This window comes from Oncorhynchus nerka, linkage group LG27, assembly GCF_034236695.1.
Source record: "Oncorhynchus nerka isolate Pitt River linkage group LG27, Oner_Uvic_2.0, whole genome shotgun sequence".
NCBI lineage: Eukaryota > Metazoa > Chordata > Actinopteri > Salmoniformes > Salmonidae > Oncorhynchus > Oncorhynchus nerka.
The window spans coordinates 43,077,561-43,095,206 of record NC_088422.1 but is presented as its reverse complement, the minus strand read 5'-3'; the positions used below and the strand labels follow the sequence as shown (position 1 = coordinate 43,095,206).

Genomic DNA, 17,646 nt, shown 5'->3' with positions numbered 1-17,646 from the left:
CACACAACCAAGACATAGCAGGAGTGGCTTCAGGACAAGACTCTGTGTCACGCACTGATCTGTTTTCACTTGTCCTTGGCTCCACCCCCTCCAGGTGTTGCTGATTTTCCCCAGTGTATTTATCCCTGTGTTTCCTGTCTCTCTGTGCCAGTTAGTCTTGTATGTTCCAAGTCAACCAGTGTTTTTCCCGTTCTCCAGCTTTTTGCATTTCTCCTTTTTCTAGTCCTCGCGGTTTTGACCCTTGCCTGTTCTGGACTCTGTACCTGCCTGCCTTACCATTCTGCCTGCCTTACCATTCTGCCTGCCCTGACCTCAAGCCTGTCTGCCACTCTGTACCCCCTGGACTCTGATCTGGTTTTGCCTGTCCACGACCATTCTCTTGCCTACTACTTTTGGATTAATAAACATTGTAAGACTCCAACCATCTGCCTCCTGTGTCAGCATCTGGGTTTCGCCTTGTGTCATGATACTCTGAATGTCCTTGAGTGACCCAGCCAGATCCCGGACTTGAACCCGATCAAATATCTCTGGAGACCTTACAATAGCTGTGCAGCGACACTCCCCATCCAACCTGACAGAGCTTTAGAGGATCTGCAGAGAAGAGACGGGAGAAACTCCCCAAATACAGGCGTGCCAAGCTTGTAGCGTCATAACCAAGAAGACCCGAGGTTGTAATCACTTCCAAAGGTGCTTCAACTAAGTACTGAGCAAAGGGTCTGAATACTTATGTAAATGTCATATTTCAGTTTAAATGTTTTAATAACATTTCTAAAAACCTGTTTTTGCTTTGTCATTATGCGGTAGTGTGCAGATTGATTATTTTTGTAATTCTGTATCCATTTTAGAATAAAGGCTGTAATGTAACAAAATGTGGAAACAGTCAAGGGGTCTGAATACTTTCCGAATGCACTGTAACCACACTAAGCGTAACATATCATACTAATTTGAGTGTACCGGATTTACATTTACTATATATAATTTACTTTAAAATGATTCTGCCGCGAGAAAACAGAATCAATATAACATATGTTCTGGTACTGTCAATCGGTGGCTCGCTTTTGGAATCAGGTCCAGGCATGGTTGTTATGTCATAATATCAGGGTTCAGATCAACCTGCAGACTGTATTGTTACGGGATCTGAAAAACCAATGATCCGTCAATGGGAAATATTATTATACTCTTGGGTAAAGTATTTATTTTTAGAGCAATATTAGTAGAAATGCTACAAATAGGGAGGTTCAGGACCCTCCTAAGACATCATAGTGAAATGGAGGGCTGTAATTGCAAATGGAAATAGCAAAATGCCATTATACTGGGAAAGATGGGTGAATCTGTGAACATTAGAGGGTTGGAGTTAAGATCATAATGGTGGATTGGCCGCTGTGGGTGAAAATCCAGCACTTGAATAAAGAAGAAATTAGGAACATATGTATAATTATTTAACTACAGGTACCGTAGATGTGAGAGAAAATAGCTGTAAGTAGCAGTAGCAGTATTGTTGTCCGTTAGTTTACTCCAATCAGGGTAGGGATGGTAGGGGGACCCTTCTTTTGTTTTTTTCCTTAAGTAACCTTCTGTTTTATGTAACCATACCAAGCTTAACATACCATACTAATTTGAGTGCAGTGAATTTATTTTTACTGTTACGTCTTGTAAATGAGACCAGGCCGGTGCCTGGTAAATGCATGGCCTGGTAAATGCATGGCCTGGTGCCATTCCATTGGTCACTCCACCCACTCGGGGCACTGTCCCAATTCATCATGATGTCAATTGGCTTGTTCTCACTGGCTGATGAATGATGGGTCCCTATTTAAACCCTGTAATTTCCTTGTTTGAGAGACAGGACCGGGAACGGGTTGGTATGCTGACAGGTTTTTCAGGCATGATTGAGCCTGGGTTTTCTTTTGAACCCAAATTCAGTTTATGTTCCTTGTTGCTCAGTCCAGTTTCTTTTCTTTTGTAAGTAATTGTACAATTCGCCGGCTGTTTTAGCCTCACCCTGGTAAGAAAAAACAATTCTGCATCGTTGCCTCCTCACTGTTAAAATCCAACTGCCACAGGAGGTTGGTTGCACCTAAATTGGGGAGAATGGGCTTGTGGTAATGACTGAATGGTATGAAATGGTTTCCAGGTGTTTGATGCCATTCCGTTTGCTCAGTTCCAGCCATTATTATGAGCCATTCTCCCCTCAGCAGCACCCACTGCCAACCGCATGGTAAACTTCACACACACAGACACACACTGTAGCTGTAGCTGTGGATAGTGAACAAAGAAGTTCAGAACAACAACCTTCGAGATGGAACCGAATGGAACACGAAAGCCCTGGAATGTTCTTCTCTGAGGGGAAGGGAGGGGTGTTGAAGGGAGCATTGGTTAGTGACCCTATTATAACAAAGGCAGCAGCATCTGAAAGCTGTGGTGTTTGGCTGGAGCTGAGTGGTCTCAGGGCTATCCAAGCTAGCCGGTGTCTCTTTCTCTCTCAATAGCAAGATGTGGTTATCTAGCCTCTGACTGTACAGTGTTAGGAATGTCTATTCTTCTCTTAACACTAGTCTTCTCCTAACACTAGTCTTCTCCTGCATCGCTTCAGGGCAGAGAGCTGAAGTAAGAACACATGCAAAGCACACCAGCACACATCCCACAGTCAAATTAGAAATCACACGGTATGGGACACTACACAACGAAATACACACACACACACACGCACACACACACACACACACACACACATTGAAGGCTACACACACTCCAACCTAACACTGAAAAAGGCTTGATTGTGAAAGGAAAGAGAAACACACTCATGTTCCTTTGATTTCCAATGAGCTGGAAAGACTCCTCCAAGGGTAAAGAAAGGAATAATTCACCCGGAACATACTGTTCTAAAGGCTTTTTTCCCATGTACTTGATTGGAATGGAATGAAAGTGGAGCTTGGGAAAAAGGAGGCCGTCAGGCTGGGTATTGTTGGTCCTTCACGGTGAAAGAGAACACCACAGCATTAGCTAGCACTGTGGGAGGCGGAACAGCTCAGCTCAGAGGAGAAGACGGCCCAGTAACACCAGGAGACTGCTGCCTCAGGAACACAGGAAGTTGATGTGTGTTTGTTTAACCTTCAGTGTGTGTTTGTGTAGCCTTCAGTGTGTGTTTGTGTCCGTGTCTGTGTTTTGTTTGCGTTGCTCAGAAGATGATCTGATCAAATCAAATCAAATTTTATTTGTCACATACACATGGTTAGCAGATGTTAATGCGAGTGTAGCGAAATGCTTGTGCTTCTAGTTCCGACAATGCAGTGATAACCAACAAGTAATCTAACTAACAATTCTAAAACTACTGTCTTATACACAGTGTTAGGGGATAAAGAATATGTACATAAGGATATATGAGTGAGTGATGGTACAGAGCAGCATACAGTAGATGGTATCGAGTACAGTATATACATATGAGATGAGTATGTAGACAAAGTAAACAAAGTGGCATAGTTAAAGTGGCTAGTGATACATGTATTACATAAGGATGCAGTCGATGATGTAGAGTACAGTATATACGTATGCATATGAGATGAATAATGTAGGGTAAGTAACATTATATAAGGTAGCATTGTTTAAAGTGGCTAGTGATATATTTACATCATTTCCCATCAATTCCCATTATTAAAGTGGCTGGAGTTGGGTCAGTGTCAATGACAGTGTGTTGGCAGCAGCCACTCAATGGTGGCTGTTTAACAGTCTGATAGCCTTGAGATAGAAGCTGTTTTTCAGTCTCTCAGTCCCAGCTTTGATGCACCTGTACTGACCTCGCCTTCTGGATGATAGCGGGGTGAACAGGCAGTGGTTCGGGTGGTTGATGTCCTTGATGATCTTTATGGCCTTCCTGTAACATCGGGTGGTGTAGGTGTCCTGGAGGGCAGGTAGTTTGCCCCGGTGATGCGTTGTGCAGACCTCACTACCCTCTGGAGAGCCTTACGGTTGAGGCGGAGCAGTTGCCGTACCAGGCGGTGATACAGCCCGCCAGGATGCTCTCGATTGTGCATCTGTAGAAGTTCGTGAGTGCTTTTGGTGACAAGCCGAATTTCTTCAGCCTCCTGAGGTTGAAGAGGCGCTGCTGCGCCTTCTTCACGACGCTGTCAGTGTGAGTGGACCAATTCAGTTTGTCTGTGATGTGTATGCCGAGGAACTTAAAACTTGCTACCCTCTCCACTACTGTTCCATCGATGTGGATAGGGGGTGTTCCCTCTGCTGTTTCCTGAAGTCCACAATCATCTCCTTAGTTTTGTTGACGTTGAGTGTGAGGTTATTTTCCTGACACCACACTCCGAGGGCCCTCACCTCCTCCCTGTAGGCCGTCTCGTCGTTGTTGGTAATCAAGCCTACCACTGTTGTGTGTCCATTAAACTTGATGAGTTGAGTTGGAGGCGTGCGTGGCCACGCAGTCGTGGGTGAACAGGGAGTACAGGAGAGGGCTCAGAACGCACCCTGTGGGGCCCCCGTGTTGAGGATCAGCGGGGAGGAGATGTTGTTGCCTACCCTCACCACCTGGGGGCGGCCCGTCAGGAAGTCCAGTACCCAGTTGCACAGGGCGGGGTCGAGACCCAGGGTCTCGAGCTTGATGACGAGCTTGGAGGGTACTATGGTGTTGAATGCCGAGCTGTATGAACAGCATTCTCACATAGGTATTCCTCTTGTCCAGGTGGGTTAGGGCAGTGTGCAGTGTGGTTGAGATTGCATCGTCTGTGGACCTATTTGGGCGGTAAGCAAATTGGAGTGGGTCTAGGGTGTCAGGTAGGGTGGAGGTGATATGGTCCTTGACTAGTCTCTCAAAGCACTTCATGATGACGGAAGTGAGTGCTACGGGGCGGTAGTCGTTTAGCTCAGTTACCTTAGCTTTCTTGGGAACAGGAACAATGGTGGCCCTCTTGAAGCATGTGGGAACAGCAGACTGGTATAGGGATTGATTGAATATGTCCGTAAACACACCGGCCAGCTGGTCTGCGCATGCTCTGAGGGCGCGGCTGGGGATGCCGTCTGGGCCTGCAGCCTTGCGAGGGTTAACACGTTTAAATGTCTTACTCACCTCGGCTGCAGTGAAGGAGAGACCGCATGTTTTCGTTGCAGGCCGTGTCAGTGGCACTGTATTGTCCTCAAAGCGGGCAAAAAGTTATTTAGTCTGCCTGGGAGCAAGACATCCTGGTCCGTGACTGGGCTGGGTTTCTTCTTGTAGTCCGTGATTGACTGTAGACCCTGCCACATGCCTCTTGTGTCTGAGCCATTGAATTGAGATTCCACTTTGTCCCTGTACTGACGCTTAGCTTGTTTAATAGCCTTGCGGAGGGAATAGCTGCATTGTTTATATTCGGACATGTTACCAGACACCTTGCCCTGATTAAAAGCAGTGGTTGCGCTTTCAGTTTCACGCGAATGCTGCCATCAATCCACGGTTTCTGGTTTGGGAATGTTTTTATCGTTGCTATGGGAACGACATCTTGACGCACGTTCTAATGAACTCGCACACCGAATCAGCGTATTCGTCAATATTTTCATCTGACATTACGAAACATGTCCCAGTCCACGTGATGGAAGCAGTCTTGGAGTGTGGAGTCAGCTTGGTCTGACCAGCGTTGGACAGACCTCAGCGTGGGAGCCTCTTGTTTAAGTTTCTGCCTGTAGGCAGGGATCAACAAAATGGAGTCGTGGTCAGCTTTTCCGAAAGGGGGCGGGGCAGGGCCTTATATGCGTCGCGGAAGTTAGAGTAACAATGATCCAAGGTTTTACCACCCCTGGTTGCAATCGATATGCTGATAAAATTTAGGGAGTCTTGTTTTCAGATTAGCTTTGTTAAAATCCCCAGCTACAATGAATGCAGCCTCCGGATAAATGGTTTCCAGTTTGCAAAGAGTTAAATAAAGTTCGTTCAGAGCCATCGATGTGTCTGCTTGGGGGATATATACGGCTGTGATTATAATCGAAGAGAATTCTCTTGGAAGATAATGCGGTCTACATTTGATTGTGAGGAATTCTAAATCAGGTGAACAGAAGGATTTGAGTTCCTGTATGTTTCCTTCATCACACCATGTCTTGTTAGTCATGAGGCATACGCCCCCGCCGCTCTTCTTACCAGAAAGATGTTTGTTTCTGTCGGCGCGATGCGTGGAGAAACCCGTTGGCTGCACCGCATCGGATAGCGTCTTCCCAGTAAGCCATGTTTCCGTGAAGCAGAGAACATTGCAGTCTCTGATGTCCCTCTGGAATGCTACCCTTGCTCGGATTTCATCAACCTTGTTGTCAAGAGACTGGACATTGGCAAGAAGAATGCTCGGAAAGTGCATGATAGGAAAGTGACTCTGAGATTTTCAGCAAAGACTTGTATAACTAAACCAAGATAGACCACAGCCTGTTGTATCCAATGGGAACAAATGAGTCATAGTGGGCAGAACAAACAAGAAGGTGGGCAGATCCAAGCACGAGCTAGCGAGATCCTATTGGCACATTCTAGCATATGTCTGCAAATTTCCGTTAGGGAACGCCTACTCTGAAGTGTGCCATGTGCAATAACTCAATTCGCCTGTGCATTTCGCCTGTGCAACGCTATTTTTAAAAACTTTCGCAACGGGTAAAGTCTATAAAACTTAGTCCACTCTGTTCATAACAGATTTTAGTTATGGGAACAGAAAACTTTATTGAGATTAAATGTTTAATTGATGAGAATATGTGCAAAATGTCAGCCAAAATCCATCTCGTTCCATCTTCTCCCAATCCCGGCCAGTGGGCTTCCTATCAATACCATATTTGTTAGTGAGTGGAAACGCTAAGCGGATGCTTCACATTTATCTGTGCTTTCAGCCTCCCATAGAGGGCTGGCCTTCATTGATGACCTCGGTATAAATGTCATGCTGGTGTGTTAACATGCCTGGTATGGCAACTGTTCTCTCTGCTACTGTACGACAAGCGGTACCGGAGAGCCAAGTCTAGGTCCAAGAGGCTTCTAAACAGCTTCTACCCCCAAGCCATAAGACTCCTGAACATCTAGTCAAATGGCTACCCAGACTATTTGCATCCCCCCCCCCCCCCTTACACCACTACTACTCTCAGTTGTCATCTATGCGTAGTCACTTGAATAACTCTACCTACATGTACATACCACCTCAACTCACCGGTGCCCCCGCACATTGGCTCTGTATCGGTATCCCCCCCCCCCTGTATATAGTCTCACTATTGTTATTTTACTGCTGCTCTTTAATTACTCTCTTATCCATTTTTTTTAAACTGCATTGTTGGTTAGGGGCTCATAAGTAAGCATTTCATTGTAAGGTCTACCTACACCTGTTGTATTCAGCACATGTGACTTATAAAATGTGATTTTATTTGATACAGCAGACTTCACACGTAGGCTAAACGGGCAGGGGTATTAAAACCTTATGAGGTCCGGAGTACTGCTGGTTTTCTGTTCTACCTATAATTAATTGCACACACCTGGTGTTAGGGAGTGAACATTATTTATATTAAGGGTTACATGGAGAAAATCAGACCTCTCTGAAATGATAATGGATGGCCCTCCCTTCAGCAAAATATATTTGACCTAAACGCTCGCTAAATGCTCGGAGAGAAAAAGTAAATGACCCTCCCCTATACCCAAAATAATAATTAAAACATAGTGGATAGCAGAGAACATGCCTACCATTTACCCTCTCTTCTTGGACAGACCAGAGCCTTAGATATGCCGTTTTAGAAACTGTTCTTCGTCCTGTAAGCCTTACATGGCAACGCAGGAATTTTTAGAGCACAGGGCTACGAGTCATTAGGTTGCGGGTTCACAGACCACCATGGACAAGAGTAGGGGTGAAAAGATCTCCTTTATAGTTAAAGCATTGCATGAATCTATCATCGTGTTTGCAGGTCCAAGATAAAATAGCCTGTTATAAACATTTCATGCAATTCTGCATAATTTCACATATTAGCAGAATTATTTTTAATACCACACAAATGACAGAAATAACAGCCTAAGAATGGACAGAGAGATTGGCCTGTGTGTTCATCTTATCATATTTCTCTAATGCCAAATCAGTGTGTCTTGTTTGCAATGAAACTGTCCCTGTTGGCAAATAATTCAATCTGAGACATATTTAGGAATCGGAGCATGGTACTTTAAAAATGTAGGGCCACCTTTCCACCCCAGACAGAGTAGACCTACTTACTCAGGGAAATGTAAGCTTTAACTGCTGGCTACTCTTCTCCGTTGCTTAACCTAACGAGAAAATGTTTCCCCAAAAACTGTCTGGGATTAAACAGCTTCCATTGTACAGAAAATGAATAGTTTAAATCGATTGATAGGTGACAGAATTATTTTACTTCCAAGCTGAGTATGCTTTTAGTCTCCCGGCTATAGAAGGTTGTAGCTCAGCCTCTGAATGTCAAAGAACAAAACAATGATATCTCTATATGCATCAGTCACGTCTTTCCTGGGTATTTTACAGCTTGTTTCTAGCATAAAGCATTGCGGACCAGAGCAATGTCATAGATCACTTTATATAATCAGATCTGTTTTATTTTCTTCAAAATCTTAAGCTAACACGGGGTAGGCCTATGCTTTGTGTTCTTTTCTTTAATAAAATGGTAGGCCTATGGCATACCCTCTCATGCCCCCTCAAGATTTGTCATGGGTCCCCAGATCCTCAAAAGGTTTGACAGCTGCACCATCAAGAGCATCCTGACCGGTTGCATTACCGCCTGGTGTGGCGCTACAGAGGCTAGTGTGTACGGCCCAGTACATTACTTGGGCCAGGCTTCCTGACATCCAGGATCTACGTATTTTCTAGGCGGTGTCAGAGGAAGGCCCAAAAAATTGTCAAAGACTCCAGTCACCCAAGGCATAGACTCTCTGCTACCGCACGGCAAGCAGTACCGGAGCACCAAGTCTAGGACCAAAGGGCTCCCAAGCCATAAGACTGCTGAACAATGAATCAAATTGCCACCTGGACTATTTACATTGACCCCCACCCCCTTGTTTTAACACCGCTGCTACTCACTGTTTATTATGTATGCATAGTCACTTTACAAATGACCTCGACTAACCTATACCCCTGCACATTGACTCTGTACCGGTACCCCCTATATTTAGCCTAGTTATTGTTGTGTAATTTTGTTGTTACCTTTTTTTTCCATTTTTTTTTCTCACTTTAGTTTATTTAGTAAATATTTTCTTGAATCTATTTCTTGAACTGCATTGTTGGTTAAGGTCTGGTAAGTAAGCATTTCACAGCATTTCACCTGTTGTATTCGGCGCATGTGACAAATAACATTTTATTTGAATTTGAGTCTTGGTTAACTTAACAGCCCTAATTTCATCTGTCAAACACGTAGGCCTACCTCTTGTTTTTTAAATAGGAAGAAATAGGCTCAAACATAAAGGCCTGTTGTTGTTAGTAAAGTCTAATTAAAATGAAGATGGTTTAAATGAATTATGCATACTTGAATTTGCCTACTTTCAGCACCATGAGCTGTCCATTTCCGATTGATTGTGCCGCGGCTGCTGCTTCAAGTTTCAGCAGCAAAATGTAAGTTACTTGAATCTGGTTTATTGTGAGGTCAACAACTCTGATAAATACATCATGGGCAAGAAACATTGTTTTTAATAAAATAAATTATAGTAGTAGCAAGATATCAAAGTTGACCTCCGGTCCTCCTCCTCATCTTCGCGGACTAGCCTATATAGGCTATAGGCTAGTCCGCGCGCAAGACTATTTGGACTACAGTAGGCCTAATCCAAAATTATTTCCAGAAGAAACCGTTGCCTTTCCTCCAGAACGGCCACCGTAGGCCTACACAGCACAGACATTAGTTAGCCAGCACACAAAAAAGTTTGGGATCAGCAAGAGCAGAGCAGGCCGGGGCTCAGGGTTGGAATATCCAGCCTAGTTTTATTTACACTATCCCATTATCCCATTAGAAATATAACTGCTCTGTGCTTCTCCATGCATGCCCTACATAGCCTATAGGGTATGGGTCATTTGATTGAGACCACCCTACATAGCCTATAGGCACAATTTATATTGCCCACCCAGTGGAGAATCAGAGATGAGGGGCGGCAATCGGGCACACTTGATATGTAGCCTACTAACCCGCCCCCATTTTCCTCTAGGTAACCATTCTGTACATTTTCGATCCATCCCTTGGAGGGGAAGAATGACAAAAAGCAGTCGAATTGGTTTCGAGGTCCAGATCAGAGGTTTGTAGTTTTTTAACTCAGCCCCTATCGAATTCACAGTGGGATATGGGTTATTTTGCACTTCCTAAGGCTTCCACTAGATGTCAACTGTCTTTAGAACGTTGTTTTAGGCTTCTACTGTGAAGTGGGAGCGAATGAGAGCTGTTTGACTAAGGGATCTGGCAGCAGCCTTGTTTTCAGTCGCACGTTCACATGAGGTATCTCTCGTTCCATTGCTTTTCTACAGACAATGGAATTCTACGGTTGGAACATTATTGAACATTTATAATAAAAACATCCTAAAGATTGATTCTATACTTAGTTTGACAAGTTTCTTCGACCTGTAATATAACTTTTTGAACTTTTCGTCCGACTGGACCCGAACGAACGCGTGTTTGGATTTGTTTACCTAACGCCCTAACAAAATAAGCTATTTGGACATAAATTATGGACATTATCAAACAAATCAAACTTTTATTGTGGAACTGGGATTCCTGGGAGTGCATTCTGATGAAGATCATCAAAGGTAGGTGAATATTTATGCTATTTATGACTAATGTTGACTGCGCAACATGGCGGATATTTATTTTGGCTGTTTTGGGCTCTGAGCACCGTACTCAGATTATGCTTTTTCCGTAAAGTTGTTTTGAAATCTGACACAGCGGTTGCATTAAGGAGAAGTTTATCTATATTTCCATGTATAACAAATGTATTTTCATCAACATTTATAATGAGTATTTCTGTAAATTCATGTGGCCCTCTGCAAAAATACTGCATGTTTTGGAACTACTGAACATAACATGCAAATGTAAAATAAGATTTTTGGATATAAATATGAACTTTACCGAACAAAACATACATGTATTGTGTAACATGAAGTCCTATGAGTGTCATCTGATGAAGATCAAAGGTTAGTGATTAATCTTATTTCTATTTGTGCTTTTTGTGACTCCTCTCTTTGGCTGGAAAAATGGCTGGGTTTTTCTGTGAGTTGGTGGTGACCTAACATAATCGTTTGTGGAGCTTTCGCTGTAAAGCATTTTTTAAATCAGACACTGTGGCTGGATTAACGGGAATTTTATCTTTAAAATTGTGGCTAATACTTTTGAAATTTGATTCATGAGATTTCTGTTGATTTGTATTTCCGCTAGTGGAATCCCAGTCCTAGACAGGTTAAATAAGGATTTTTAAGCCGAGAGACAATTAGACATTGATTGTGTATGTGTACCATTCAGAGGGTGAATGGGCAAGACAAAATATTTCACTGCCTTTGACTGGGATATGGCAGTACAGTGGGGAAAAAAAGTATTTAGTCAGCCACCAATTGTTCAAGTTCTCCAACTTAAAAAGATGAGAGAGGCCTGTAATGTTCATCATAGGTACACTTCAACTATGACAGACAAAATGAGAAGGAAAAAAATCACATTGTAGGATTTTTAATGAATTTATTTGCAAATTATGGTGGAAAATAAGTATTTGGTCAATAACAAAAGTTTATCTCAATACTTTGTTATATACCCTTTGTTGGCAATGACAGAGGTCAAACGTTTTCTGTAAGTCTTCACAAGGTTTTCACACACTGTTGCTGGTATTTTGGCCAATTCCTCCATGCAGATCTCCTCTAGAGCAGTGATGTTTTGGGGCTGTTGCTGGGCAACACGGACTTTCAACTCCCTCCAAAGATTTTCTATGGGGTTGAGATCTGGAGACTGGCTAGGCCACTCCAGGACCTTGAAATGCTTCTTACGGAGCCACTCCTTCGTTGCCCGGGCGGTGTGTTTGGGATCATTGTCTTGCCACGTTTCATCTTCAATGCCCTTGCTGATGGAAGGTTTTCACTCAAAACACGATGAGTTGAGTTTTTACCAAAAAGGTATATTTTGGTTTCATCTGACCATATGACATTCTCCCAATCTTCTTCTGGATCATCCAAATGCTCTCTAGCAAACTTCAGACGGGCCTGGACATGTACTGGCTTAAGCAGGGGGACACGTCTGGCACTGCAGGATTTGAGTCCCTGGCGGCGTAGTGTGTTACTGATGGTGGGCTTTGTTACTTTGGTCCCAGCTCTCTGCAGGTCATTCACTAGGTCCCCCCGTGTGGTTCTGGGATTTTTTCTCACCGTTCTTGTGATCATTTTGACCCCACGGGATGAGATCTTGCGTCGAGCCCCAGACCGAGGGAGATTATCAGTGGTCTTGTATGTCTTCCATTTCCTAATAATTACTCCCACAGTTGATTTCTTCAAACCAAGCTGCTTACCTATTGCAGATTCAGTCTTCCCAGCCTGGTGCAGGTCTACAATTTTGTTGTTTGTGGACAGGTGTCTTTTATACTGATAACAAGTTCAAACAGGTGCCATTAATACAGGTAACGAGTGGAGGACAGAGGAGCCTCTTAAAGAAGAAGTTACAGGTCTGTGAGAGCCAGAAATCTTGCTTGTTTGTAGGTGACCAAATACTTATTTTCCACCATAATTTGCAAATAAATCCATTAAAAATCCTACAATGTGATTTTCTGGATTTTTTTCCCTCATTTTGTCTGTCATAGTTGAAGTGTACCTATGATGAAAATTACAGGCCTCATCTTTTTAAGTGGGAGAACTTGCACAATTGGTGGCTGACTAAATAACTTTTATTTTGGTTTGAGTGTGCCAAGAACGGCAACGCTGCTGTGTTTTCCACGTTCAACAGTTTCTTGTGCCAACTTGACTCAACTGTGGGAAGCATTGGGGTCAACATGGGCCAGCATCCCTGTGGAATGCTTTCGACACTTTGTAGTCCTTGCCCCAAATGAATTGAGGCTGTTTTGAGGGCAAAAGGAGGTGCAACTCAATAGTAGGAAGGTGATCCTAATGTTTTAGGACAATATCAACTGTTCAGAGACTGGGTGAATCAGGCCTTCATGGTCGAATTGCTGCAAAGAAACCACTACTAAAAAGGACACCAATAAAAAGATGACTTGCTTGGTCCAAGAGACACGAGCAATGGACATTAGACTGGTGGAAATCTGTCATTTGTAAAAATACATTTGGATTTGTCTTACACTTTTTTTGGCTACTCCATGATTCCATGTGTTATTTCATAGTTTGTCTTCACTATTATTCTACAATGTAGAAAAGCCCTTGAATGAGTAGGTGCCCAGACTTTTGACTGGTACTGTATACATTTTTAAAAAAGTATAATATAATGGCGAGATGCTTATGTCTCCGCCCCAACAATGAGAGTCGTTGTCCCAAAGGCGGAAAGGCAGACTACAAGATTAGGTCCAAAATAAACCCATAAAAACACATTGGGTTTATTTTGGACAGATTTTGGCGAGAGTGAAACCTCTCCCTTTGCCTCTTCCTCTCTGCCAACAGTAGAAAAGAGGGGAATATCTTCTTTCTAATGATAACTTTGTTTCACCTCCTAATACTGAGCAAATTACACTCACTGGAGTATCTGACATAGGCTTTGAAAAAGTACCCGTGAGTACCAGTCATGGGTTAATTACGCTGCCTGCTGGCACTCTTTCTTGACTTGGAATTGAACCTTTGTTAAACCAGCTAAACAGCTGCAATTAGCAAACATGTTTGGAGTAGGCCTGGCACAATTATTGTATAATAATCATCTTAATACATTCATTTTAGGAGAAGGGGGAGTCAACATTAAATTCAAGTAGATATGGTTTAACCAATAGCAGTTTTTAATTTGTATATAACATTGGTAAAATTGAAGGGGAAGCTTCATTTACAAGAGTTCTATAAACAGTCAAAACCATTCTTTTTTTGAGACACTGGTGTCACCAAAGCTGTGTTGTATTCATTAGGTATGTCTTTCAAAGATGCATTACAAGCTCCACTCCACAAGCTTCATTTACATGACAATTAAGAATGACCTAAAATTCCATAATCGTCACAGCCCTAGTTTGGAGTTAGCCTATTAGCTAGAAAGGTATGTTAGAGTTTACACTTCTTTCAATGTTAATGTAGGCAGGTCAAAATAATGAAAAATTCATTTTGAAATATTGATTACTTATCATCATTCACCGGCTAATATGATGGGGGTCCCTGGGTCGCCGGTTTGCCTGGGCAGGAAAAGGTTGAAGACCCCTGCCATACACCGTTTACACTTAGTTTAAAGTATCTTAACAGTGTGTAGACATCATGCTTGCTTTTCCCAGGCTCGATGTCAGTCAGTTCGATAATCTCCCCAGGTGACCCTGTCAGATGACACACGTCATCCCCGCCAGATAATAGAATGTGTCAACATAACATCAACGTGATAATAAAATGGCATTGATAGCTGTGGTGTAAAAAAAAAAAAACTTCATTTACCCACTTATATTCTATAAAGCCTCCTTACTGATCCACCTATAACTGTGAGTGACCTTATCGAGTATTTCCCAGACATTTAACGATCTGGAAAATGTTTTAATAATGGGCTTTAATCCCGTTCCAGATAGAACTCTTTGTTCTTCAGTATCATTTGCACAGTGGGGTCACGAGTTGCCACATTTCATTACATCCAGTACAATACCTTAGAAGCAAGTTGAGACCACAAGGTGGAACAGGGACTGAAGTAGTGCTCATACAAAGACTGAATTTTTAAAACCTCATGAAACGTGTTTACAGATTCTTCTTCCTAATAAGTTACTTATAATCAGTAATGTAACTTCAGCGCATGTCAGTTATTTATTCTGGGTAAACACACACACACACACACACACACACACACACACACACACACACACACACACACACACACACAGAGAGAGAGAGAGAGCTCACCTGCCCACTCTCCCATTGATGTAAAGAAGGAATCTGGCTGCGGAAAGCAAACTCTGGGATAAAGCATCTTAGCGAAGCGGACCATTTTCACTCCATAAAAGACTACGACTGCAGCACCAAGGCAGACAAAGAACAGCTCCATTAAATCCATGGCAGACCCACTGGCTCTTTAAGATTGTCTGGCTGCAACAACAAACTCGGCCTGTGTGTGAGAATGTGTACGTCTGCTCTGACCACAACACAATTCCTCAGCCCAGACATACACACTGGGGAGTGTCAGGGGGAACATAGCCACTCCCCCCACACGCACCTCTCCTGTAGGCTACACAAAGCAAACACACACACACACATCAAATCAAGCTACACCTCCCCTTTCAGTTTAGTACCAAGCATGCAATTTGTCAGATGTCGTCTCTGCCTCTCTGTATCAAATTCCGATGACTGAGTTAGAGTAGAAAGGCTCTTGTGCATTTCCTACCAGCTGCCTTCTTGCTGAATCAAAACAACTTTCTGGAAAAAGCCTTAGTGCTACCCATATGGTATGGACTGTATGTAAGCTATTTTGACATGAGTTACATAGAAAAAAAAACAGCCATGATTGCCAAGAATCACAACTGGGAATAGGACGAGTCTAACATTTTTATTTTTTAATCGGCACCCAAAAATACCGATTTCCGATTGTTATGAAAACTTGAATTTGGCCCTAATTAATTCGGCCATTCCGATTAATCGGTCGACCTCTATCTTGGATACTCAGTTTCACCAGCACATTGAAGAAGACACAGCTGTGCACAGGCACGGGCTTTAACTGCTTTATTTGTACTGTTTGAAAATGCATGTTGGCCTTCTTAAGAATGCATCAAGGAGACTATAGTAAAATGGAAAAAAACAGAGACAAACCCACGCATTTGCCCAATGCAAGTGCTTGTATGCAGCAGGCACAAACAAGAAAATAAGTGTAATTTACAGGTGACCTAACATCTGGGAATAATCTATTCTGACTCTCACACACTCTCCCCAACATTCCCACATAGATCACATCATATGACAGTTGATTCACTGATCTTTTGACATCTTTCCTTGTGGACCCATTTTATCCATGGATAACAGGGAATATTGTGCCATTTTGTCACCCTGAACCACAGTTCATCAAAAGGCAGAGTGTGGTAGGTCAATGGCAGAACTTGAGTTGGGAAGTGCTTGATCAAGCCAGATGAATGAGGTTTGTGTGCTTGTGTCTTATCAATTTAAGGGACCATTTTGACAATAGCCCATCTGTAATGTATTTTTGTAGGCAAAAAAAACAAAACAATAAAATAATTACACTACTCTATACTGAAGATGGTAAGTACATGCAGTACTAATTACTGTAATTGCAAAATACATATCAGTATTTCTAAAATGGGAAATAGTTAATTATCTCAATCTTGTGGTTAAATACTATTGTCTTCATTCAAAAGGTAGGTGCTGGTGGCAACAAAATATGCTAATTCATCAAAACGCAACTTCCCTTACGAAAAAGCACTATGGGATTCCTATAGGAAACTATACACTGAGTGTACAAAACATTAAGAACACCTGCACTTTCCATGACATAGAATGACCGGAAGAATCCAGGTGAAAGCTACCGTATGATTCCTTACTGATGTCGCTTGTTAAATCCACTTCAATCAGTGTAGATGAAGGGGAGGAAACAGGTTAAAGAAGGATTTCTAAGCCTTGAGACATGGATTGGATATGTGTGCCGGTTTGTGCAACACTGCTGGGTATTTCCACACTCAACAGTTTCCCGTGTGTATAAAAATAAATGGTCCACCACCCAACAGACATCCAGTCATCTTGACACAACTGTGGGAAGCAATACAGTCAACATGGGCTAATTTCCTTGTGGAACTCTTGACACCTTGTAGACTCCATGGCACAACGAAATCAGGCTGTTCTGGTGGCGGGGGGGTTATGTTTTGAACACTCAGTGTAAGTCTTCTATAGTAAGCTTATAGTATTCTATGATCTTGTATCTGTATCTATGACAAGCAGGTGTTGCTGTGGGACGAGAGGAACACGTGCTAGCCTCTCAGTGAGAATGCCCTGGGTGGAGGAGTGTGGTGACTGAAGTGGCATCCTACCCATGAGCACTTGCGACTGCCACATCCTTCACTGCCAGGCAAGCAAGCCCCGGGGAGTCTGAACGGGGCTAGCCTGCACAGGCTTTCACCACACATTCGAGCGAAGCGTGAGAGCTGAGGCTAGACAGTGACATGATGCTCACATGAAAACTTAACCCTTTACAACTACCATGTCTGATTGTTTTTTAAAGGGGCAATCCAACAGAAAAGGTTTATAGAACTAATTGTAGTTTAAGAGCTGGTAATGTTTTGTCATTGTGTCAAACATGGATTTTTCACTTGTTCCTCTAGAGGGCAGCGGAAGAGCATGTTCCGTCCTAGCCTACTACACAACTACCTGGCCTACGGGGGCAGAATGGTCTCACTTGTCCCTGGAACAGCCTCCTTCCCTGCTCCCATCTGTAGACCACAGAGCAAAGACAGAGAGCCATGAGGATTAGGTATGAATCTCCAGCTAGCAGCTTCAACACCTCCTTGGAGGATGACGCAGGACATGACATACCTGGGCGCATATCCCCGCCACCTGCTAGCTCTGTGGGAGGCCCACCTCCTTA

At 43.0% G+C, this 17,646-nt stretch overlaps 1 protein-coding gene across 3 annotated transcripts in view; it reads right to left on the bottom strand.

The window, feature by feature from the left end:
• hsd17b3 (hydroxysteroid (17-beta) dehydrogenase 3) overlaps window positions 1-15,267 on the bottom strand; it is a 28,384-nt gene extending 13,117 nt beyond the window's left edge. Inside the window, exon 1 of one of the 3 annotated variants that reach the window (XM_029638287.2) lies at window positions 14,967-15,267. In XM_029638287.2, coding sequence (XP_029494147.1) covers window positions 14,967-15,117 — 151 coding nt within the window. In that variant the 5' untranslated portion in view covers window positions 15,118-15,267. Of the gene's footprint in view, window positions 1-14,225; window positions 14,369-14,966 lie in introns of those variants that run through there. The other 2 variants (XM_029638286.2, XM_065011689.1) reach the window with 2 other exon arrangements.
• Window positions 15,268-17,646: the final 2,379 nt, after the last annotated feature.